Source organism: Neopsephotus bourkii, unplaced genomic scaffold, assembly GCF_033783945.1.
Source record: "Neopsephotus bourkii isolate Nb327-2 ecotype Australia unplaced genomic scaffold, CSIRO-AGI_Nbou_v1 NB_1600, whole genome shotgun sequence".
Taxonomy (NCBI): Eukaryota; Metazoa; Chordata; class Aves; order Psittaciformes; family Psittacidae; genus Neopsephotus; species Neopsephotus bourkii.
The window spans coordinates 1,916,769-1,942,634 of NW_026902076.1; the positions used below are offsets into that span (position 1 = coordinate 1,916,769).

The following is a 25,866-nucleotide window of genomic DNA, read 5'->3' on the forward strand; positions in this document are numbered from 1 at the left end:
ACTGAGCTTGCATTTCCTTTAGGAAGAATTCATCATTTCCTACTTGATGAGGGAAAACTGTGGCAGACAGCCACCACAACACCTCCCAGCATTGGCCTCTGCTATGGTCATGATCCATAATCTCCAACCAGCACAGAGACACACCTGACTGAAAGGAAAACGCTGGGCATCACATTTTCTCCTCAGGAGTTGGCCAGTGCATCACAGAGCCCTGACCCTCACGCAGGGTGAATGAGAAGGTGTCCAGTGGTGCCCCAGGGCTGACCCCGGTGTGATTCGAACACACAACCTTCTGATCTGGAGTCAGACGCGCTGCCCTTGCGCCACGAGGTCAGGGTGGAGGTGTGGGTCCCCATCACAGACCCTGGCCTGGGTGGTGGGGTCCTCTCCATGGGGACACTTAGGAGAAGGGTTATGGGAGGTAGAGAATACAGGGCCACCCCTTGAGGAGAGGGCAAAAAAGTGATGTCCACAGCATGGTGACCCTGCTTGGGGGTGAAAGCCCACGGAAGGATGGGGCAGAGGGGCAGAATAAACAGCATGGGTCCAGGGCATGTGGAGGCAGCTGAACCCAGGGCACACTCCATCTCCTTCTGTGGGGAAGGTGACCCCAGCCAGGATGTCAGATTGCATGAGGGTCCTTCCTGCCACAGGGTGGGTGCTGTGCATTCACCAGATAAATGGGGTGTCTCGCTGCAGGGAGGTGGCTGGTCACAATCCCTCCTGCCCCTCTAGAGACACCAAGCACAGGAGCCTCTTTCTCATAGGACAGGTCGTATAGGGCTGCTCTGGGCAATGGTCACATTTTGGCATTCCTCCTCTGAATCATCTCGTTTAGAGCCCTTCTTGCAGGCTTAACAAGGCAAGTATAGAGGTGCTCCTCCCCTTCCTTCAGAGAACACCCATGGCCATAAAATCCAGGATGATGTTTGAGCAGAATCTGTCCCAGCCCTGACCTCGTGGCGCAATGGTAGCGCGTCTGACTCCAGATCAGAAGGCTGTGTGTTCAAATCACACCGGGGTCAGGATGTCCACCTCCCATGGGATCTCACTGTGAGATGGACATCTCCTTGGCAATTATTTTTACCTTCCCATTGTGTAACCCATAGCCCTAGTGAAGGGCAGTAACTGCACCATGGCAGAGTAGTCTTTCCTTGCTGGACCCTTGTTAGGTAGTGTCTGGATTGCTTCAGTCTTCCCTCATTCTATATCTACAAAGGATACAGGATTAATGGACATTCCAGCTCCAGCTCCATGGCTGTGTACAGCTTCTCTTGGTCCCAATACCCCTCCTGGACAAGGGCATCTTACTCCAGATGTGCCCTTCTACAAAAAGGCCAGCCTGCATTCTCCCGATCCATAGCAGGGCACATTATGCATTGCAGCATGGGCCCTTGCAAGCATGGCACCCTGTGACAAGACGTTCTCATATTGCTTTTTGGGTGTTTTGCCTCCAATCTTATCTCTCTGCGCTCTGAGAAAAGTCTAGGTCCATCTGCTGTACACGCTGCTGTTAGGTGATTGAAGGTTGGGATAAAAGCCTTTTACATTTTCTTGCTCAGGTTGAATATACCCAATTCTCTCCACCTCTCCTCACATCTCGACTATCACATCCCCACCACCTTAGTGGTGGACTTGCTTCACTATGTCAGTGTCTTTTTGTTGATTCCGTTGCAATACCCAGCTGTGGGAGCCAAAACCAGGCTGTCAGGACTAGCCATCAGGGCGTTTAACTCTCTTATTCTCTTATTAGTTTCCCATGCATTTCTTGGTGAGATGGACAGAGAAGATGGAGGACTGGGAAGAAAAGGAGACTCGAAGCTCTGACCTTATGTGAGTTATAATTCAATAAAAGTAGTTGAACTCTTTTAAGTTCTCTTTTAGGGTGAATTTTAAGAGTCATAAACAGGAAGCTTAATGAAAAGTCTACCTGGACACAGCCCTGGAAGACCCCTTTTCTTCCCATAGCTTGCTTGACACCCTCCACAAGTGTTTTGGGGGATGGGAACAGAGGGGAAAATAGAGACCCCCTGGGCTCAGACCATCCCATAACCTGGCATCACAGCTCTGGAGAGCCCTGGGGATGCCCTAATCCTGATATTACCTGGTAATCACAGCCACAGACAGAAGGCAGAAAAAAACAAGTGTAGGTCCTTTGGTGACTCCCATTCTTGCTTCTCTGATGAACATAGACCTAGGAGTCCCTATCCCATGTCCCAGAACTCCTGGCGTGTCGCTGATGGGTTGAGCGAGCAGAGGATTTAACCGGTGGCTGGCTGTCCTCCAGATGTCGCTGCCTCACTGCCAATATCCTTGGCTCTTCCAAAAGCAAGTAAGGATCCAAAAGCATCCAAAGGCAGGGGAGAGATCACCTGGTTGTACACCAAAGGCACATAGATGTACCATGGGGAAAACACTGCAGGTAGAATCTGTGCATGCCAAACCCTGTACGTGCTGAGTGCATTCACACAGCTTCTGAAGCAGGGGCAAGGTTTATGCCACCACTCTGTCACTGTGTTGTGATTTTCTGCCCTTTTGACTTGTCTGAAAAGAAAAAAACTCAGGTATTTCCTTTTGCAGATCTTCCACAGCTGAAAAAACCCAATCTAGTGTAAATTGTTGGATGCTTTTATCACACTCTTGAAAGACCGGTATCTGGTAAGAAGCATTATTCTGGAGTACTTCTACTGAGAAGTATTATTTTCACTGCAGCCAACAGGAACAGGTTTTACATTTCATAAAGTACATTGAGATTTACAATTATCCTCACTCTTCAATGGCCTGAACTTTACAGAGTTTTTAAAGCCTTTTGTTTTTTTAAAGCAGGAATGACTTGAGTCACAATACAGGCAAGGGCTGGCTGCTGGTGGGGTTTAATCAAAGCGGTGGTTTACTAGGGAGTAGAACTTGAAGTCTCCCGTGCAAGAGAATTTATCATAGGTTACTTCATAATCAAATTATCTCACAATCTTTAGACTGCCTGAATTTTTCTAGTTAGAACACTCTAACTTGAATAAACCTTTGAGGAAGTATCAAATGGGAAGGTGTGAGAGAAAGGCTTTAAAATGTTCCATAAAACTGTAAATCCTTATAATAAATGCTGTTTCATATATGACTATTTTCCAATGAAAATCCAGTTCTTGGAAAATTGTGACCAGTCTCACCGAGGTCTGTTACATGAAATGGTTTGCTCTAAATATTGACATACAACCAGCTTGAGCAGAGCAGGACATGTGAGGAGGGCCTGTGAGCACAAGCCCAGCTCCCCTGAGCTGGGATCCCTGATCACAGTGCCAGATGGGTCCAGCTCTGGATTGTCTATTTCTCCTGATGAAAATGATTACAGAACCTTATTACATTATATATAGAAGAGTGTTACATCAGGCTGTATAAGCATCTGTCCCTCTCCTGTGCCACTGGGCTGTGCTCACTTCTAACACAATCCCACAACTGCACTGGAAGTTTTGTTTTCATTTCCCTCCATCCTGCTGATTCAAGGTTCAGTGTCTAAGTTGAGGACAAGGTCACATCTCCCTGTTAGTGATGAAGGCAAGGTCATTTGTGTTCTGCTGGACATTTTTAAGGAGAAAGATACTCCTGTTTGTGAAGGGAGACTAATTCCTAATTCCAGTGCCAATAATATGGTCTTTAGCCTCTTTTTCCTTCTCTATCTAAATCACCTATAAAACGGCTGCTGGAGAAGTAATGAAGCAATTTATTAAGATCTAAATCCCAAGCTTTGTTTCTCTTGTTTTCTCTGATCAAGCCTCTGCTTGCTTCTCTCTGTGCCTTGATTTCCTTTTCCAGTTGGTGACTTGCCCCTAGGGAAGGGCTTCTCCAGGTACCAGATAGGGTAGAAGAGAGACTACCAAATTCCAGTGCAAAGGGCATCATGATTAACAAGGCATGGAGAGCTGTCTATAAAAGTCTCATTGTTCCAGTCCACAGTACATTTATCTACAGGTCCACATCAGGAATAAAAGGCAAAATCTGTTTATCCATTTCCCCAGCAGGGTGAGTTCCCTGCTTTATACAGCTTAAGACAGGCAGGAGGAAAGCCATGCAGATACAGTGTTTCTGGGTAACATTAATTCCCCCATTTGAAAGACCTGGCAGACCTTCTCATTTTGCTGTTATCAGTACACTTTTCATTGATGCCTGATCTTATGGCTGTGTTGTTCTCTCAGCACACTCTTTCCACAGGCTTTATGCCAGTGGAAGATGAACAGCTGCTTCTTAATCTTTTGTGCATGGAAAATCAACTAGATTTTCTTCCCTTTGTATCTTTTCCACAGCATTTTATCACTTATGTATGAACAGGAGCTGTCTGACAAATGGGGTTTTGCCCCGCTGTTTGCTTGCTTGCTTTCTTTATGCTTCTGATCCTGTACTCAAACCTGTTCTTGCAACTAAAATGCTGCACAAGACTGATATCCTTTATACTGGTGAGATGGCTGATCAAATAAGAACTGTTGTATCGAAAGGGACAATTATTTTGTAGGGGTAAAGCCAGAGATTTCACTTATTTGTGGTGTGATTGCAACTGCTTTGGTCCAAATAGTATTCCAGCATAACTGATGAGTGCTTTGGGGCAGGGGAAATAAGTGGTGAAGAAGGAGAGAGGAAAAGGTTTTATCCACTGTCTCTTCTGAGAACATCCATAGGAAAATTCCCTGGGGCAGCATCACGTCCATGTTGGCAAGTAAATGAGTTTTGGGGCAGAGGTATAGGACCATGTCTCTATAATATCGGCTAACCTGGGTGCAGTTTGTGCCCAGGCCAACTAGCACCAGCCCAAACTATCCCTGGGCACAGCTAGGGGTTGGCATGGGACCATTCTCAATAGAGAGTTTTAATTCAGCCATCTCATTCTGCAGGGTGAAAGAGTTTGTGGATGTGGCCATCCATAGTTTATGAATGGCATCCTAGCTGCCTTAGGAATGGTCTCCATCATCTTTAGTTGAATAGTTGACACAACTAACCTGCCCATCCTTCCTCTGGCAACATCATTCTGGTCACTGTTGGACTAACTCCATCACCACCTATGACCAGACTCCATCAGCACACAGGAAGCTATGCCAGAATGACTTCTAGCATACCAAACTTCTCCTATTCATTATCCATCCTTCCACCCCAGTCCAGTGGAAGGAGTCAAACAGAAAAGAAAACACAGATTTTAAGGCTAAATATATGTTATTCATAGCTTCAGATGATGACTAGGCTGCCCATAAGATTCTGCATTGCAAATCGTACCCAAAGAACAGTGATCCCCGGGGCTTGCCTGTGGAGGGGTAACATATTTGTGCACTGATAAGAAGTTAGGTTTTTTGCTATACTTTTGCAATTCCTTACCAAGGCCAAACCTTTACATATGCTCTTTGCATCAACACCCATACAACCAATCATGTTGCCCCTCTGTAGGGCTGGAGATGAGGGTGAAGTGTGGGTCAGCCTGTTTTACACCCCCTGCAAAGGCGTGGGCATGAAAAGTGTACAGAGGGCTCTTGAGAAATGCAGTCCTTAACGCTGTTAGCAAGTCTTGGCCTCTCCAAAGGTCATTTTCCTGCTAGTGTCCGGCTCATTACCCAGGAGGAATCCCACCCTTGGAGGTGGGGGTGAGGTGCTGCTGTTAAATTCATGGTTTCCCAGCAAAGTCATGCACAGGGAAGCAGGAGCTATGAGCCGTGGGTTGTTCTGTGGAGACCTTTATGCAGAAGGCTGGAAGTGACCCTTTTAGCTGCTGCAGGGTTGGGTGACTGCAAATGGCCTTGAGATTTTTTGTGAACTTCAGCAGATGAAAATCAGATTGGCTCATGCCCTATCAGTGTGTCTGTGAACAAGGGAGGTCAGAAACTAACAACTCAGCAGCTTCCCTTTCCTTCTGAGAGACCCTTTGAAGCTGGCTTCTGCAGATGCTGCAAATCAGTCCTGCTCCCAGCTAAGACTGGACCAAGTCTCATCTTTCATCATGAGGATCAGAGTGGTGAGGAAACACCATCCACGGATGGGGAGATGAAACAGCAGATTTACATGGTGCACCCAGAGGCTTCCCTGATAGAAGCTTATCTCAAGGAGATATTTAAGGGACAGCAGATATCAAGGAGATGCTTGTAGTCCTGCCTCTGTCCCCTAAGAAATGGTATAGTCATACACTGAGATGTTTCTAACCCACAAAGGGTGAAGTTCCAGCAATAAAATTAAGTGAAACTGGTCTTAAACTAGAAACTGAAAAGCAAACATCTTGGGGATGGAGGTGCAAGGAAAGAGCTCCTAGTCCCCAGCCAGGCACTGCCTCTTCTTTTCCCATCCTGAGCAGGCATAGCTTACTGGGTGGTAGAAAGCAAATACCACACACACCTCCAGCCCCCATGTGCATTCATTGCACAATGCATTGATTAGTTCACTGGAAATAGATTATGTACTTGTTTACGTCATGGTTTACATAACCAGGTTTTAACTGTGATATTGGTATTAGAAGATGTGAGCTGCTTTCCAGAGAGCTAGAAATGAAGTAACTAAATGAATTGAAGTAACTAGGTATTTATTATAAGGGGTTCCTCTGGGTGGCTTGTTTTCTTTGTTCTTTAGAGGATTATATTTCAAGTCATCTTTTATAACTCCATGGATGTATTTTTTTTTATAGATTGGTGATACATTCTCTTTTAGTATTATCCTCCACTGTGTGTTACGTGTCCAAGTAGAGATCTGCAATGGTTGACTTTCAGCATGGGATTTAGATGTCACTTACAACCACCTAATCCTGTGATTTCCTTTGGTGATGGTGCCACCCAAGTAGAGACAGGCACAATGAAGAAGCCCTATGCAACTCCAAACTTTAATCAGGATACTGATGTAAAAGATGGTTGTCTTAATCCCAAATTGTTTGTATCAGCAAGACAAGGAGGCATCCAAGATAGATGTTCTATGGGTAGGGGGAAGGATGGTGGTTGCCAGAGCACTTTTTTAAGGGCAATTGGAGCAAAACCAGCCAAATGTGAGTGCCTGTAATATAAGTTGCAAATACAGACTGGGAAGCTATCTTCTGTACTAGTAACAGTGCCTTTATCTAGCTCCTGAGATCCTATGGCATGGTGTGACCCATACTGTACAACTGCCTTAGCCTCCAAAACAAGGTGACCACATCAGACTCTACTTGAATAGTTCCTAGCTAGGACTAGTCATTGAAACAGCCCAGGAATTTTTGGCAGAGGCCAAAACTGACAGAGCTGTTCTAATAGTTTAATACTGTGGATGATCAGTTTTCAGTGATCACACCCTGACACTGTTTAATCTGTACAGATGCAGAGAAGTCAGCTGAATCACTGTGCACTCTACCAACTGTACTAGCTGCAACTTGATAGGTTATAATGAAATCTTGGATGCAGAAGACACAACGGACTTGTCTATTACACATGAAAACAAGCATGCTTATGCAGGTGAAGGTCAATGACACTCTGACCTCTCTGTTCTGTATGATTCCAATTGTGGCAGCAGCATTAGCAGCTTCCTGCCTCACAAGAGCCAAGGGAGCTCCAGTGGTTTTTTGATGATGATGGTGCCCAAGTCAACAGAAGTCTGCCCTATACACCATAGGATCCAACATTTTGCTGCTGCACAAAGGGAAGCATTTAGACACTGCTCACTGTCTAATGAAAACACTTCTGGTGGTTTATTTTATCATCAGCTGCACAATAAAGGTTGGACTGAATGATCTTAAAGGTCTTTTCCAACCTAGCTGATTCTCTGATTATATGATAATTCTTAAAATTAAAGCTTCTGTGCTATTTCAGATGATAACATCCACACAGAAGCCTCAGCTCTTTCCAGGAAAAGCATCATGCCAGCAGCACCAGCATTGTGTGACAGCTCAGGAGACTCATCCTGCAGGACCAGGGGAGTACTAGTCTTTTCTTGGTAACATACAGGTGATCCTGCTTCCCAGACTTCCTCTCAAACACTGTTTATTATTCCTTCTCACCCTCATCTCTGCAGAGGAATATTCTTTTCATATGGGCTTTACAGCCACAGAGGACATTACATTCTCTGTGCTGATTTTCAGTGTTTTTATGTAAAGGTCTATTTAATGTTGACTGACTGTATGGATTGCAACATGAGGACGCATGCAATTGAGATCAAAGTAACCAAGGGCAGGTAATAATTGACTAGGTTCCCAGACCTCAGCATTGCAGCATCCCCAAACCTTACATGCAGGGGGGCTCTCTAGCCTCCTCTTTTGCCTTTTCAGTGATACTGGGAAGTATCTCGCATGTCAGAGATCACTCACTGCTCTGCTGTACTCTTCCTCTGAAATTTCTCTAATAGAAGAGTGTTGTACCTATCACAAGCACTGTGAGGACTGATGGAAGATCAGAGGTAAAATGTGCCTGGTGGTCTTTGCTTTGATCCTTGTGCACCCATTTGGTCCAAGTGAAATGGCATAAGCCACTAAAATGACAAGTCACTAAACTGACAAGTCACATGTGGGAATACTTCACACAAGAGCACGGTGTATCTGTGTAAGGTGCAATGGAGAAATAAGTAGGCTGGATGTCAGATTCACCTGTAGCTCTCCAGGCAGAAGTTCAAAGAGTGCATATCTCTTACCACCAGGTATCTGTAGTCAGCTGTGGGAGAGAAAAACCCGTTACTTACACTGCAAAGGGAAGAGCTGTAAATTTGATTTACATTGATTTCCTATGGAGAAAACTGTAAAACAGAAGATTAGCCAGCTACAAAACTAGGAAAATCCCAAAGTGCTGGCTAAAATTGTCCAGTGTGAACATGGTGATGATGACGAAATGAAATGAATGCAAGATTTCAGTCTATATTCTTTCATCTTGTTTGCTAACTTTTGGAAGCATCAGACAAAGGGCACAATTGAAGAACATATTATCATACTAATTAACTTACTACTGATTAACAGAAGATCAAACACTGCAAACATAAATTACTCTGCATGCAGTGTAAGGGAAAATCCAGGAAAACACTGAAATATGTGCTAGTATGAATTTGGTTTTAATGTCACTTAAACATATACTTTGCTAAATAACCACATGCCTGTGTGGCTTTAAAGGCATACTTACAGTTAAAATGGCAAAATAAAGTCCTATCAGTCTCCACTCTCAGAAGTATAATAGTTCTTAGATTCTAAAAAAAAAATTATTAGCCATTAACTGTTTAAGTTGTTCTTAAGAGAATGTCTTCAAGAAAATGTTGAGGCAGAAAGCAATCAACATTGCATACGGTGCTCATTCTGAGCTGCTATGGGAGGTCATTTGTCAGCTAATAAGGGAAGAAATGAAGAGAAATACCTGCCTTGCAGAAGACTGAGAAATCTACTCAGGCATTGTGTGCTCCTCTATGAGGATGAGCTGATGTTTGCAAGGGCTGGCCCCACTTAATGTTTCAGACTTTGCTTGCAATATCACCGTTAGAAAGCTGTGCTGCTAGGGCAAAATTCAGCAAAATTGGATTGCGAACATCAAAACTTTGTCTATGCAAACCTTACAGATTTATAAAGTTGCCTGTTAGTAAATGGTGAGAAATAAAGGCAGCACTATTCTGATGTATTGCATCCTTCATGATTGCACAGAGATCTGCTGATGTACCAGGTAAGGGAGCTTCTACTATTAAAGGCTGCCCATCTCTTCCCCATCTCAAAGGCAAAATTAGATGTTTTTTTAATGTCATGCATGTATTCCCTTTCATTTACTACCAATATTCTCATGGAATCTTTCATGTCTTATTTGCATTGCAGTATTCTTGCATGGGGTTTCAGGTAAAATCTCCCTAATACCTGTTTACCTCCCTAATACCTAAAACCTCCAAGGTAGGTACCTACAGCTCCTTGAGTTCCCATGTCTGGAAGTTAACGTTCAAAAGACATCTGGAACCAGATAGTCTTTAAGGTCCCTTCCAACCCAAACCATTCCATGGTCTTCATGACTCCTTCCTGGCCCTGACTACCATGGGGCACAGCTCCACACACATGCTGCCGTGCTCCAGCCCAGGCCACTGGTGCGCTGCACAAACTGCTTTGCACCTCAGGGGTTTTATGCAAGTTTGCCCTTGTTTTAAGCAATCAGCTTGCACTTGTCTTTGTTTTTACCAGGAGCCAATGTAATGGAATTTTTCCATTGCTCTGAATAACATTTTCAGGCTGCCTGTGTTAGCAGGGCTTAAAATGTTGCTCGATTTCCCATAAGGCTGATTTTCTTCTGCAAGAAATGAGATTGTTCAGCAAAATCTGTGGGTGCTATGGCAGTTTGCACTGCTGAAATTAAAGAATTTGGCTTGGGTAGTAGATTTATTCTGTTCCACAGGTGGTAAACAGCGCAGCCCTGAAAGCAAGCAAAGCTTGTTCAAATACAACATGTGATAGCAAAGAGCAGTCATTGATTTTCCCTGTACCATGTTCTGATTTTGGTTGGGGAAAACATGACTCCTCTCTAGCATGGACATCTTTAGGGAGCAAGGAGTGCTCAAAACCCACACTTCCCGTTGCAAAACATCACAACACCATTGTCCTGTCTGTGTGACAGGGTCTTCATAAAAAAACAAAAGGGTTTTGTTCACATTCATGTTGTAGGTCAGGTGTCTGTCGGGGTGTCCCACTGGCAATGAAAGAGAAAAGAAGGGAGTGACAACTCTGCCATCCTCTGCATTAAAAATGGGGAAAGTGGATCAGTTGCCAGCAAAAAAGAAGAGGTAATTTCCAAGGCAAGGGTACAAAAAAGGACATTCTGGAGTGCTTGGCATTTCCTGGTTAATTAGATTTTATGGGTGGAAGAGGGAAATCAGTGTTTACCTAACTGTTATTTGCTGCATAAACACTTAAGTAACTCACCTTGTTAGTTTCTCAACTGCTTAAGCTTGCCTGTTAGTATGCAGATTAAACATAAACATCAGTAATGTTTTCATCCTGCAAATAATTCTTAGAACAAAAATACCATTAACTCTGGGTTGAATATCATAAACAAGGCAATAAGGAAGCAAACTGCTGAACCAGAATGTCAGAGCTAGTAGCTGCAGAAATGCCTGGTATTTGACAGAGATCAACCTGTGTAATATGTGTGCCAGTATTAGGGCGAAGGGAGGATTCCCATGGATGCAAAGCTGTTGCTGTCATTTGACATCTAGCTCAGGATCTGATGAAGGAGAGCATTCAGTGCTTTGATCCCCTAACTAGTGCTTCTCAGAAAATTTACAGCCATGTGGATCATGCTCTGAAGTGAAGCCTTAGGAGATGCTGTTCTTCAAGGCATTATGTCTGCTGAGATCCTCATGGAATCAGCCCATTCTCCCAACTTTCTGGGCAATGTGAGGGGAAACAAAAGGATGTCAAAAGTTGGTCAAAATGCAAAGCGCTCACAGTGGTACACAAGTGAGAATTAAAGGAGGGAGAGAGCTTTGTATCAGCCCTCTGCAGTGGATGAGGATGTCTGAAACCTGTTTAAAATGTGATGAAGCAAAGTTGCATCATATCAGATCTTTCCTAGTGCTTTTGATGTCATCCTCTTAGTGACAGGATGGGGGGATGGAGACAAATGTCATGCGACTCGTCAGTGAGCGACAGATCCAGGATCAACATGGGGACCAGACTCCAGCAGTGGCTGATTCCAAAGCCCTTTGCCTAACCCATGCCTGTGTTTGAAACAGGCTGGCAAAAGGCAATGGGTGCAGCTCGGTGGGCTTGGCTGGTGGTCCCATTGTGTAACCGGCACAGTCAGTAGATATTCACCCTTGGGCATTGCAACACATTCACTGCACATTTCACTGGGACCTGTGATAAGAGAGATAACCACCCTGCTTTCCAGAAGGTTCTTTGCTGTTACTTATTGACAAAGCACTCAGATGTCAAACTTGCATAATCCCACAGGCCCTATAAATACCAGGAACCGTTCCTAGCCTATTCCACAACCAACCTTCTTCCTCCATTGGTCATTCAGGCACTTTGAGGAGCACGAATCTGAAAAATCAACTGGCAGCCATGAGGATCCTCTATGTTCTCTTTGCTGTTGTCCTCCTCCTCTTCCAGGCTTCTTCAGGTGAGAAGCAAACTTAATCCTACAAAAAACAAAAGGTCTTGTAAGCAGAGGTGAAGAAAAGCAACCATCAACTCACAGGCAAGATATAATGATGCTGCTGTGCAGTGGATGGGACCGAGAGCACCTGTGCTCACAATGGCACTCTTCCTTAGAGAACATCTTAGGATATAAATAATATCCTTGTTAGAGCAGCATAAATTTTAGACTGAAAACTGATGTTTTAACATCTTCCACTCCCCACAGGTTCCGCAGATCCCCTTTTTCCTGACACTACAGAGTGCAGGAACCAGGGAAATTTCTGCCGTGCTGGCTCATGCCCACCAACCTTCACTGCCTCAGGGTCATGCCATGGGGGGCTGCTGAGATGCTGCTCAAGGTAAGTGCCACAGGACTGAAGGGCATCAAAAGGCAACTTTGTCCTGCTGTTTTATCTGATGTTTCCTTGAATAATAAGCACAAGACCATAGGGCTTGCAGGGCAGCCATTTGTGAGGAGTACAGATGAAGGATGAGCAGGTTGTTGGGTTCACACACTGTAGATGTGTTTTTAAGGAGGCAATTAATTTTTATGGTAGTTATGTGTGAGAGTAAAAGGAGGGTCAAAATTTTGCATAAATCAGTGTGTTTCACTTTATTTTAAATTGTGATGGGAAGAAAAAAGTTTTTTGAAAAACCATTAGGAAAATATTTCACAGTATTTTCACCCATCAGGGGACACAATGTATCCCCCTTTGTTCTTTTTATTTCCAAAATGACCTAGAAAAAGGAATTTTAAGGGAGGAAGCATGTTCACAGAATTCTGCTTCTCATTCTCTTCCCATCTCTCCTTGCCCCAGCACTGTTCTGTTCTTAGAAAGGTGAAGAAGAGTGAATTTGTTAGTGACTGGAGACAACTGGGTGTGCAACTCACTTTTGTCTTTGGAGATGACTTCCTAATAATGTCTGGATTTTTCCTTATAGAAAGATATTTTCCTGCTTCAAGGTTATGAACACACTTTTGAGGAATGCACTTTAGCTTAGGATAAAACATATTCCCAGGCATTTAATCCCTAGAGCAGTTTTGTCCTGCTGATGGCCACATGATGATCATTGCCAGCTGCAGTGACTACCATGCACACTCAATTCAGTGTGAAATGAGGAGATGTTCCTGCATTTTAGAATGAAAAGAACAGATGTGATGGCATAACTCATCCCAACAAGATCCTCAGCCACTGATGTGACTGGACAGAGCCTAGTTCAAAACAAAGGGAGAGCTCAGATCCTTATTTTCTAAATTTTCCAGAAGTCTTTATTCTGTTACTTATAGAATTGCCAGGGTTTAAATGTTCCCAGAGACTGAAGAAAGTGTGATGAGATTGCTCTAGAGAGAAGGTTTCACAGCATTTGGTCAGCATGTGGATACCCACGTCAGTCAGACGGTGGTTTCAGGAAACCCAAATCATACCAATAATGGGACAGGTTTGATGTCACAAGATTAAGATGCAAAGGAAGCACCCACTTAGGAACTCAAGGAAGTAAGTAAATGGCACAGAAGCAACTTACTGTTACACGGTTTGGAAAGGAATGATGTGATTCCTTAGCCTCTGTGTATGATCATTCTCTTTACAAAGCAATTTCTACTGATAGCAAAGAGTCTGGTAGGAGCAGATGGCAGGTTTCCAACTTCAGATTTCTGTGAGAACATCTGTAAAGCATGATCAAAGGAGAACTGGGGCTAGGAAAAGAACAAGACCTCTCGAGTTTGCTTCCAGGTGTAATTTTTCTATAGAAATACTCTTCCTTAGAAGAGTGTACCCATATGCGATATTGATGGGTGCTAATGTCCAGGATTAAAACTCTTCCTTATTTGGATTGTAGACTTTCAGCTGGGTTGATCAATACAGCAGTAGAATTTGAAACCAACAGGGTATTCTGAGGTACAATATAATCAGGTTTTTTTTCCAGCTTAGGATTCAATCTACTGAGTTGATTGAAAAGAAATCTTTTAAATTGGATGCAAAGAGTTTGATTCAGTAAAGATACATTGAGGTATTTAGTGGTATTTGAGGTACCTTCAAGTGTTTAAATATACATGTATATATACATATATATACATGTCTGGCTGAGATAGCTCATGAACTACAGCAAAACACTGCTTCAGAAAAGATGGGTGAAGGCCAAACAGATACCCCAGAACTCTTCAAATGACACCAGACTTGGGTGGTTCAGTAACTCAGTCAAATCCCCAGTCTTTATTTGGGGGTGAGCAGAATTAAAATTTCATTACTAGTGGTAATATAACTAGTATTCCAGTGAGGATTGAATACTTGCAGACCTAGACACTCAGCAGACACAGGGACCCTTCCATGGAGGCATCTAATTGTAGGTGGCTGAGCCCACTCTGTGCATTTATTCTGAAAGGTAATTAGCAGGTATTGAGGCTTTTAGAGACTGAGTTTCAATCACACTTCAACAAAACAACAAGACCCTTCATATCTTTACAGGACTGTGGCAGAATAAGAAGAGAAGGCTTTCCTGAGTCAACGCCCTTGTACCAGCAACATTTCCACTGCCGTGAGGAGGTGATTTTGATGGATTCCTCCTCTTTTTAAAGCCTACTGCAAATGAGCATGAAAAAAAGCTTCCAGAGGGCATGTTCTGTTAACACACTGCTTCTGAAGATCCAGGTTTTCTTTGCTGCAGTCACTCCCTTTCTTGCTTTTCACACACAAGCCACTTTGGTACCTTGGCCACCTATTCCAGCCTACCTCACGGTGATGTTTGGATGTTCAATCAGCCCAGGTTCATGCAGCTCTTGAAGGATGTGAAGCAACATATATGTTATTATTTTATTCACACACAAAAATAAATATCTTCTTAAACCAACAACTCTGATCTTCTATTGTTACTAACAGTGATTTTCTCTGTGGTTCTGACTCTAAGCTCGTTGAGTCATGCAATCTTTTTAAACACAAGAGTGTGCAGTCTCACATATTTCTGAGTGATTTGGAAAAGGGGATGGGTAAAACAGCAACCAGTTTTGATGATACTAAAATGTTCAGGATGACAAGATTGAAAGTTGAGTTGTAAGAACTGTACAAGCAGCTCCTGATAGTAAGTGATTAAATGGCAAAATGGCAACTAATAAACAGCTCCAGTTCCAGTACTGCAAACTTTACATATATATAGCATGCATATATGTGTAATATACATCCTATATATATCGTGTGTGTGTGTATGTGTATATATATACATACTGTTATGACTGCTAGTGAATACAGGATTGATGTTTTCAAAACAAGTGTATCACGCCAAACCTTGGCTATGTGGTTCTGTGTAGAGACAGTTCAGACCCCAACACTGTATTTATGAAGTCAAGTGTACACATACATATCTCTATCTCTCTATCTATCTCTATCTCTCTGTATCTATATATCTACATGTCTATATCTATACCTATACCTATACCTGTACCTATACCTATACTTATACCTATACCTGTACCTATATCTACACCTATTTCTATTTCTATTTCTATTTCTATTTCTGTTTCTATTTATTTCTATTTCTATATCTGTATAGCAGTCATAACAGTGAATGAAATCTCCTGTTTTATTCAGTTGTACAGATATAACCCTGAGCTCTATGGTGCTAAAAATGCAAACCCAAGTTGTTTTTCATTGTTTCCTCCAGTAGTTACAGATGCACAATCAGTTTAGGTTCTCCTGTCACAATTAGTCATGGAGAGAAGAGTCCATGGTTTTGAGTCAGTTTCCTACATTCATATTGAAAAGCTGTTAGGGCAACACAGGGCTGACTTCATCCAGGTGTATCAGAAAAAATTCCCAGGACTTTCCCCATGGCACTGAGGCCTAATTTTAAGCAATTCAATTGATTCCTATGTCTCAGATTTTGGAACTTCATCAAACCAAAAAGAGAGATGTTCCTTCCTCACAACTGTGGTCTGTTTTTATTATCTAAAGAAAGGGTCTAAAAAGAACCCAGATCAAAACCACAAGGAAAATGCAGAAACTGAATAGGTCAAATTAACACAGAGGTTCTGCAATGTTTTATTTCCTTCTTGTATTAACTTATCCAGTAAAAGCTTGACAATACTCTTGTCTTGTTAGTCTGAAGAGGATAATATGTACAAATGTTTGGTGTTATTTTGGAAATACCCTGCACAAGGTTTCTATAAGCTGTATTTGTGAAAAAAAAAAAAAAAATCTTGACTTTTGTAGCTTTGAATCTGTCAAATGAGGCTAAATCACTTTCTTCTGAATCAACATTTACAATGGGACTGTATGCTGTAAGTGTTAAATGACACCAAAGGACCACATATTTCACCTACTTCTGTGGCTTCTTAGACAAGAAAAGGCCTGAGGATATAACAGTAACCCATGTTTGAAATGCCTCCAGTAATCTCCCTGGCTGGAGTAATCTTACATTTATATCAGCAACTAAAAAGTCCAGGCACAGTTTTCTGGTGAAATGGAAGACCTTGGCCTCCAAAATAAGATTGCGTCCAAGATGTGTACCAAGAACAGTTCCTGATCTATACTAACCCCTGAACTATGCCCAAGATTTCTTCAGAGTTGCCTAGCTGACTCAATTCTAAGCTATACCAAAGATCCTGATAATATTTAAACAACACACTAATACACTAACACAGTCCATCTCCTGCTCATGTTCTACTTCCTACTACAGACATGGATGACCTGTTCTCCATCCCTGAAGTTTCTCCTGAAAATAACCTCTGGTATTAGATATGGATAAATTTGGGACAGATTGAGCCTCAGATTTCCCTCCTGTCCTAAAAAACCATATCTCTAGTGTCTAAGTCATAGAGGTGTTTCTCCAAACAGAGTTGTCTTCACTTCTGTCACTAGGCGCTGTAACTCATGTCTATCAAGGTCTTTTTTTTCACACCAGCAGTCATCCTCACTGCCGTACATGGGTAACTTCAGGCTCATTTCCCATTTTTCCAATTTCTAGGAAGCCCCTTGGGTCTCTACTTCACCTCTGCACTCCCCATATCGCCTGCCGGGGGTTGGCCTCATGCTGGCTGGCTCACACAGCTCTCCTGTGAAAACAGCCCTACAATGACTAGTCCCATGGCCTGTCTCTCTCATGCAGTGATGACTGAGAGTTCTTCCCAAGAAGTTCCTCATCCCATGTCTATTGAGGACTTTTCTCCTAGCATACCATTGCTTTTTTCTCTTGGAGGGCTGGCAGGAAGGCAGCTAATTCTTTGATAGTGTAGCTCAAGCTACAGGAGAAGGGCTCTTTTGATTGATGTTCACCTCCCAAAGCTAATGCAGGACCTCAGAAAACCTCCTCCTTGATCACCTGTAGAATGGATCAGTTTTCAGAATGGTGATAGGATTTCAGACTTCTCAAAACTTTCCTGATCAGTGTGTTCTTCCCCTCACAGCTATCTTCCATGGCAGGGATTCAGATTGGAGATGATCCCATGGTTGATCTTGGACAAGTACTTCAGTCACTAGGACTGGAAACCTAGTGGAAACCCCCACTGAAACCTAGTGTTATGCATGAGCAGCCTTTATCAAGTGCTCCACCAAGAGGAAGGAACTTCATGTACCTTCCACCCACCGTCACCATCACTGTCTGTAAACATCTGTACCTCTCACCATCATATTTTCCTTGCACTTACATTTGGGGCAGGGGAGCTCAAACCACTGCTTGCTGCCACCTGTTTATTTACTCCTACACCACAGGAGATTTTCACTAAGTTAATTCTCCGCTTCTGCACTGGCATATCAGTTGCCCATCTGTTGTCATTAAAAGCAGGGACTCTCCTTCAGGCCCAAAGACATTTGCACTCCATGCCCTGCATCCCAGAAAAGAGACCACAAGTGGCCATTTCCCAAGCTGCAAATGCAAAGAACAAACCAACAAGCCTTCTGAAGTAACAGTAAAGCAAAGCAATTTGTTTACTTGTTCAGGGTGACGAATGGCCATTTCTTCACAAGGACAGGTCCCATACAAACTCCCCACCCACACTTTTTCTATCAGGTCAAATATTAACTCTGACACCTCAAGAGATAACTTCCCATCAGTAACAGATACACTGCTTTCTCAGCATGCTGATGACTCTTGCCAAGATCTTCTCCTTGTCCTCAAGGAGAAGGAAGAAGTGGGGCACCTTGCCCAGGCTTCGTTTCCCCAGTGCCAAGCAGTCTTCATGGGGCCTGTTATCACCCTAGGTGTGTTTAAATTTCCATGGAGGGAGCCTGGGTGCAGGACAAGCATTGCTGCCAATCTCCAAATAGCTCTGGAGGAGGAAAGTGAGGAGAATGGAGCTGCTCACCCTTTCCTTCCTTCTTTCCAATTTGTTTGGTTCCAAAGAGCATTGGACAATGTGTGATGGCATGGACCAAGCCTGGCAGGGTTTGAGCAAAGCCCATCAGCCTCACCCCCAAAACAAACACCCCTGCCCCTTGTGCCACCTGGGACAGAATTATGCAAGGAACAGACATGCACATTCCCCTTCTCCATTAAGTCCTGTTGTTTTTTTTGCAAACAGACTTCAGCCTTGAGGGCTTCCTTATGCTTGGCCATGATTTACAATCAGAACATTTTCCACGACTGGCAGTCTGGGAGGTGCAAAAAGAGGGAGATACGGGCTTGATAATCCCAAGCATCTTCTGAATGTTGGGCCCATCACATGAGAGAGTCAGATGTGAAGCTTCCTCTCCTTCCCTTGGATCTCAGGATGCCCATGGCAATGCTTCCAGTCCTACATGTCCTGCCAGCTGTACATAGTAGCACAACCTGGTGAGGAGGAAAAGATGTTCATGAGCCGCTCCTCAACCTCTTCATCTGCCCTCCAGTGTAAAGAGGATTTTCACTTGTTTCTCAGTCCTGGTCCTGACATAGAAAACTCATGTGGGTTTTGCACAAATTGGAGCACCCACTTCGTGCCTTACACCCAGTTTATAGCAGCCAGTTCACCAGATGCAGACATCTCTGACCTCTGCTTCCAGACATAACTCACCTCTTGCTGTTATTCTCCGTCGCTCCAGTTTGCTGCTCTCACTGAATCAGTAAAAAATTAAGCACCCTTATGACTGGATTTCATTAATGATTCCTGGATTATACTGTGTCTGAAAGAAACCTGCTCTTGCGTTTCTCATATGTCTCAGGAGTGGCATTCTTGGAAACAGGGACAAGCAGTAAGAGTGCTGTACAAAGCTCTGATGACACTTCCTCTGGTCCATGTTATACACTGCTGCTCCTTTACATGCATGAAAAGCAATCAGCTTGTATTTATTTACAGATACAAAGGAAGGTTACAAGGTGATGAGAGATGTGGAGGCATCACATGCAAGTAGACTTGGTATGTTGAATCTATGAAATTAGAAAGAGAGGCATGACTCTCTTCATTACCACATCAGGAAGGTGACTAGCAGCAAGGGAAAAAGGTATTAAACCAGTTATTTGGGGCAAAGAAAAGTAGGTTTAGACTCTCTGCAAAGGTTAGACTTTGGAAGTAATTTCAAACCACCAGAGTACGGTGTAGGAAGCACCATGATCTCCCCTTTCTCAGGACAGAGCTTAGCTGATTTCTGAAAGGGAATTGGGGTGCAGTTTGCTATGCACAACACACAGTGGTGTCCCTCCCAGTCCTTTCTAATGACTTCTTCTTCAAGGTTTGGTACAAATCCATAGCTAAAGTCACAAGTATAAGATGCAGAGGGTAACTGGGCCCTAACCCATGCTAGAAGAACATCTGGGAAACTGGAGCTACTACCATATCTGCCCAATTTCATAGCCATAGGGGCCAACATCCACAACCTTTTCATCCCTACCCTGCCTTCCTCAGTTACAGCCCTACAATTCCAGTCCAAGCAAGGACTAACACTATGATCCCTTCCTGCATTCAAGGAGGAGGGTCTGTTGCCTCCTTGTTTCATGCAGCCCTGCAGGCCTGCTTTCCTGCCTTTGCCATGCTCACCATGCCTGGTGGCTGAGGGGAGCACAGGCTGTCATAATTCCATGGCCAAAAGCCACTGGACATCAGCAGATTCACAAGGTTTACAGTATTGTGCATCACAGGAACCCACCTCCCTCCTCCTCCAATCCTGTGTCCTCCCTGGGTGCAGCCCACCAGCTGGCACAGGGCAGGCAAGCACTGAGTAATCTGGCTGCTCAGATCGGCTAGCATTTGGTCATTTGATTTGGCCATTGCTCAAGTCAAGCGTCTTCAAATGTGTTAGGTTGCAACATCGTCATACATCATCAGTCTCTATAGCAACAGGGCAATGAACTCACTGTTCCTCAGACAGCCAGTCCTCCACCCCCTAGTTTTCTGGACTACTCCATCCCAAAGCCTTTATAAGTAGAGAGACTAACTGTGTTCTGCCCCAGACACCAGCTTCTGTCCATTGTTGAGCATCTTCAAAGCTGCAAAGACTATCCTACTACCATCTGGCATCATGAGAATCCTTTTCTTCCTCGTTGCTGCTCTCTTCTTCCTCTTCCAAGCTGCTCCAGGTAAGACTGAAAATAGATGAGATGGAAAGTAAAAGTGTGCATGTAGAGAAAGCTTCATTAGGGCCTAGTGCTGAGGTTCAGAACACCTGTGTTCTTGGCTTCCATGGCTTTCATATTAGAAGTCCCCTTCCCTAGTCATAGTCCTAATCTTTAAACTATGTAGCCAAACGCCTTGATAGTCTTCCTGATGGTTTCTTTCTAGCATCTTGCGTTCCAGTCATACAATGACATGACAGAACAAGAGATGCTCCTGTGTATTGACCTTGGTGCCAGTGGATGCTATGGAGCAGCTGGTGAAGGGTCTGCAGGACAAGTCTTGTGAAGAGTGACTGAAGGAACAGGGGTTGTTTAGTCTGGAGAAGAGAAGGATCGGGGTGGGGGGCTGCGGAGAGGGGGCCCTTATCTCTCTCTATAACTAGCTGAAAGGAAGTTGTAGTGTGGTGGGGACTAGTCTCTTTTCACACATAACAAGCAATAGGACAAGAGGAAACAGCCTCAAGTTGTGCCAGGGGAGGTTTGGATTGGATGTTAGGAACACTTTCATCATTGAAAGGGTTTTCAAGCATTGGAACAGGCTGCCCAGGGAGGTGGTGGAGTCACCATCCCTGGCAGTATTTAACAGATGCATAGGTGTGGCACTTAGGGACATGGTTTTAGTAGTGGGCTTGGCAGTGTTAGGTTAATGGTTGGACTTGATGATCTTAAAGGTCTTTTCCAACGTAAACAGTTCTACTATTCTATGATGATTCCACTGAGGCAATTCTTAGGCTGATACTTAAGAGTCAACCCTGCAATGTGAGAGCTTTCTCTTCTCACATTCTCACTCGCACCTCCTGTGTATCCTAGATAAGTAGACATCCTATAGTTTTGGAAAAACATAGCTGTGACTGTGGATCTTTCCCTGAACTCTGTACTGTTCATGTCCATTAACTGGGTTTAGAGCATATGCATCATTCCAGGCTGTTTGGGAGACTTCAGAGCAGTTTAAACTGTCTCCATCCTTGCTTTGGTTTGCAGTAGACACAAATTAGTACCTACTTTCCTGGACCTGCACATGTCTGTCTACTCAAAGAAATGTAGAACCACTAAGGCCAAAAGCAGTTGTAGGTGCTTTGGACAAAGCCTGTAATATGTGCTTCTGGATTGCTTTCTTTGATTTTTCCTATTGTATGCATCACAAAAAGTATTTTTTATTTCAAAACAGTCTGTCACCTCTGAGATGGCTGCAAGGCAGGTGCAATTCCAGGAGTCTCTCGAAAAGGGCAACAGGTTGTTTTATATCTCTTCATGAAGATTTACACACAGAAAAGACCCATGGCACTACAGGGATTTTTAATTCAGGAGACAAGGGAAACCAAGGTCTAACGATGCCTTTAAAATCAGTTCAGTGAAACCAACAGCACATAATCCTTGAATAGTGTGTGATTAAGAGAAAAGGTTTGAAAACCACTAGGTCAAATTGGTTGAAATGTGGCAAGTCTTATTCAGAATAAAGCCCACATGCCTTTCAAATGAAGGATAAAATCCAGTTTGTTGACAGGTGTGGATTGATCTAGGCACAGAAAGTACTGGATGAGATGATCAGGTTTGTGCTTAACAAGAAGCTGGGGCAAATGATAAAAGCCTCTTTCGCCTTTTTAGTGCACAGATGTACAGGGCTCTAACTGATGCAAGAGATTCATTTAAAACATACAAAAATGACACAATTTGAATCTCAAGCTGGACATCCCAGTGGGAACAAGTAATATTTAGTTTGGAAATACTCAAACCTGAACTTGGGGCCAGCTTCTCAGCTGGAGTAAACCTGGCCAGATCCCCTGATAATGATGGAGCTACAGCATTTACCCCCATCTGAACATTTGGCTCTTCAGTTGAAACATACCAGCATGACAAAAACAGCATAGCATCTCACAAAATCATATAGAGTATTAGTGACAACAGCCACTGACTTTATTTAATGGTGTGTTTTTAAGTGTATTAAACATTTCAATTGAGCAAATGTTAGTCCCTTTGTTGCAGCTGTGATTAAGATTTGTCTTTTCTGAAGTTTTATCTGCTCTGAAGTGTTAGCCATACCACGTTTTACATGGTAATACAGTGCACAGGTTTCTTCTGAGCATGCCACTCACACTTAATGCTCATTTCTTCCTCAGAGGAAGATATTCAAAGTAGGAGATAAAGATTATGAGTCATAAATATGCTTTACATTTGCTGAAACTTGAACTGAAATTTTGCAGAAACTCAGTTTAGGACATTTGTATTTGAATATCATCACTTCTGTTTCTGAAAGTAATGTGGGATTAATGTTACACATGCATTTTTCTGTGCTTCTTGTGGGTTTTTCATATAACCTAGTATTTCTGTGTGTAACTGGGATGACAAGCACATGTGTCTAGAAGGGATGCTAATGAAGCAGACAGTAATCTTTGGGTCAATATTAATCAGGGAGACTGTCTCTTTTGTTGGAGACTTTCAATGGACTTTCTTAATGGAGAGATTCTAACATTACAGCTTGCTCTTCTGGTTAGTTTGCATTTTATATGGGTGTAAAGACCTTAAGAAGGTGTGATTAGGTTACCTCAACAACAAACCAGGCACTGTGGCAGGAAACCACATACCATGCCAGGTAAATCTGATGCTGCAAGTCTCCAGTCCTCTACCTTGACAAATGAACATGAATTTTCCCTTGGGGTTCTTTTGGCAGCTTACAGCCAGGTAGATGCTGACACTGCAGCATGCCGGCAAAACCGGGGCTCCTGCTCGTTTGTTGAATGCTCTCCTCCTATGGTTAACATTGGGACCTGCCGCAGTGGGAAGCTGAAATGCTGCAAATGGTAAGACAAACTCCTCCAGAGAAATGCTGCTGAACCAGGAGCAGACAGGCTTACTGGGCTTTTCCCCCTTTTGGCATGAAATAGGCCACTTTCTTCAGCCCCCTATGCTCTCAAATAAGCCCCATAAATTGTTGGGGTTTGTGCCTGGTAACAAAAAGCCAGAAAACAAAGCAGGTTTGAGTTCACACTCCCGCTTATGGCCTTTGAATCTCCTCATCACTAATAGCATCTAATATTGCTAATAACATCACTAATAACTTCTTCCAACATGAGTCTGCACCAGGGCTCTTTTATCAGCTCTGCCCCTACTATTCAGGGTGTACACAACTGACTTGAGACAGCTCTGAGGAGTCCCCTTCAACCCACACAGGCAGCAGCATGGCGCTTTGCACTACAGAAATAAAGCTTAACAGCACAGGATAACCATTAAGTAAGTGAGGACTCATAGCAGCCATGCAGTTCTCCATCTGCATTACTTGGTACAAAGTGCCATAAGACATTTCCACCCTACAGGTGGAAACCCTCTGTCATATTTTCATCGGTACAAGCAAGAAAGCATCTGCATTTATAGGAGATACACCATGCAGAGTGATGCTGTAATACGCCATGGTCCAGCTCTGCAGTTGGTACCATTTCATTCTTTTGTTTTGCTTTCGTTTTGCTTTAGTTATTTGCATTTCTGTTTAATCTAATTGGGTTTCTTTGCAGGACACCCAGTTCCTAGAGCTGACACCTCATTGACCACATAAATATCTGGGCATCCAAGACACCTCTCTTCCTTTGACACCAGTGGATCCCAGTCTCAGTGCAATCTTGGGGAGCCTTTCACACAAAGGCAAAGACCCTTATGAGCTAAAGAAGGTCTGAGGAGGTTTTGTACCCCAATAAAGAGATTTGCAACTTGAGTTCTAATAAAAGCAAAATCACTGTGAAACCACATTGCTCGTATTTGCTCATGTACGTCAGGATAGCTTTTGCTGGCTTTGTTGTCTATAAAATCAACCTGTAAATGGAATTTATTTAACTAAATTGAGTTAATTCAAGTGTGCATGTCCCTAAGCCCTGTTAAATCATCCTGCAGAGTGTCTGTGTTGCAGTGTTTTGTGCGAGAACATATATACTAATAAATCAAAAAGCACTAGAGCTCATTTCCTCTGTCATCCCATCCCAGGGCACCAGGCTGGGGTTTAGGAAGCAGGCTCAGCCCTCTGCTTCTCTCCAAGGCTGCATCTGCCAGCCCAACCTGAATCATGGAGTCACAGAATGCTTAAGGCTGGAAGGGATCTCGGAGATCATCCACTTCCAACCCCCTGCCATGGGCAGGGACACCTTCCACTAGACCAGGGTGCTCCAAGCCCCATCCAACCTGGCCTTGAACACTGCCAGGGACGGGGCAGCCACAGCTTCTCTGGGCACCCTGTGCCAGAGCCTCAGCACCCTCACAGGGAAGAATTTCTGCCTAAGAGCTCATCTCAATCTCCCCTCTGTCAGTTTAAAGCCATTCCCCCTTGTCCTGTCCCTGCAGGCCCTTGTCAAAAGCCCCTCTCCAGCTTTCTTGTTGGCCCATTTATTCACTGGAAGCTGCTCTAAGGTCTCCCTGGAGCCTTCTCTTCTCCAGGCTGAACAAACCCAGCTCTCTCAGACTGTCTCCAGAGCAGAGCAGCTCCAGCCCTTGGAACATCATCATGACCTCTGCTGGACTCCCTCCAACAGCTCCACATCCTTCTTGTGCTGGGGCCCCAGTGCTGGACACAGGACTGCAGGGGGGGGTCTCATCAGAGCAGGGAAGAATCCCCTCCTCAACCTGCTGGTCACACTACTTGTGATGCTCTCAATAAGGAAGTGCTGGGAATGGCAACACAGACAAACCGGAGGGTGGCAGAAGACTAGCTCCTTTAGGTCTTGAAACCACCTCCCCACATTCACAATGCTCTTCTCATGCTGCCTCTATTTAGTCAAGATCAGCACCATGCCAATGGACTTTTACTTCTCTGGATTCTAAACTATTACTAAATTATTTGGTTACTAAACTAAACACTATTTATCACTCCACCATGCTGTTCGGAGGCAGTGAATTGTGTGTCCAGCCCACTGGAGTCTTGGCACCTCCTGTTACAAGGTACGGACAGACACATCCCCTGTTTCCTTTCCCCATCCATAACATCTCAAAGTGCTAAAGCAAAGGCCAAAGGGATCTGAGATAAGGAATGACTAAAGTACACACGTTCTCCATACCACAAACTGCCACAGGTACTGAACATGTTCAGCTTGTCCCAGCTTTTTACTAGCCTAATCACAGCAGGTATGGAGAAGTTATTCTTGACTGTTACTGGTCAACTGGATAGCGAATATTCCTGCCCATACATGGGTTTGGTTTCTTCTCCTTTGCTTGGATAAGTTTACCACAAGGCACATCTCATAGTGACCCGGGTGAGATGAGAGGCAGATCCTCCAGGAATAACACACACCAAAGACAATTCCTCACACGTG

At 43.7% G+C, this 25,866-nt stretch overlaps 2 protein-coding genes and 2 non-coding genes across 5 annotated transcripts; 3 read left to right on the forward strand and 1 right to left on the reverse strand.

Moving 5' to 3' along the window:
- Positions 1-261: 261 nt before the first annotated feature.
- On the reverse strand, positions 262-333 carry TRNAW-CCA (transfer RNA tryptophan (anticodon CCA)). The gene has a single exon. It is a non-coding gene; the product is annotated as a tRNA-Trp (tRNA).
- Positions 334-953: 620 nt separating this feature from the next.
- Positions 954-1,025, forward strand: TRNAW-CCA (transfer RNA tryptophan (anticodon CCA)). Its single transcript has one exon. It is a non-coding gene; the product is annotated as a tRNA-Trp (tRNA).
- Positions 1,026-11,889: 10,864 nt separating this feature from the next.
- Positions 11,890-12,427, forward strand: LOC133222488 (gallinacin-10-like). The gene is made up of 2 exons (XM_061372220.1): positions 11,890-12,047; positions 12,291-12,427. Exons 1-2 carry the CDS (start codon positions 11,990-11,992, stop codon positions 12,425-12,427), a joined length of 195 nt encoding a protein of 64 aa, XP_061228204.1. The 5' UTR covers positions 11,890-11,989.
- Positions 12,428-20,381: 7,954 nt separating this feature from the next.
- Positions 20,382-24,519, forward strand: LOC133222500 (gallinacin-9-like). Of its 2 annotated transcripts, XM_061372238.1 has the most exons (3): positions 20,382-20,542; positions 23,247-23,376; positions 24,085-24,519. In XM_061372238.1, the coding sequence occupies exons 1-3, from the start codon at positions 20,485-20,487 to the stop codon at positions 24,098-24,100; spliced, it is 204 nt and encodes a 67-aa protein (XP_061228222.1). In that variant the 5' UTR covers positions 20,382-20,484; the 3' UTR covers positions 24,101-24,519. The 2 variants fall into 2 exon arrangements, with proteins under 2 accessions (XP_061228222.1, XP_061228224.1); XM_061372240.1 differs by lacking the exon at positions 24,085-24,519 and having other exon boundaries at positions 23,247-23,380.
- Positions 24,520-25,866: the final 1,347 nt, after the last annotated feature.

Bases quoted from the DNA above. Each gene is read 5' to 3' on its own strand.
- LOC133222488 (XM_061372220.1), top strand. From the start codon at position 11,990: ATGAGGATCCTCTATGTTCTCTTTGCTGTTGTCCTCCTCCTCTTCCAG. The intron at 12,048-12,290 runs GTGAGAAGCAAA...CACTCCCCACAG, and splicing joins CCTCTTCCAGGCTTCTTCAG to GTTCCGCAGATCCCCTTTTT.
- LOC133222500 (XM_061372238.1), top strand. From the start codon at position 20,485: ATGAGAATCCTTTTCTTCCTCGTTGCTGCTCTCTTCTTCCTCTTCCAA. The intron at 20,543-23,246 runs GTAAGACTGAAA...TTCTTTTGGCAG, and splicing joins CCTCTTCCAAGCTGCTCCAG to CTTACAGCCAGGTAGATGCT.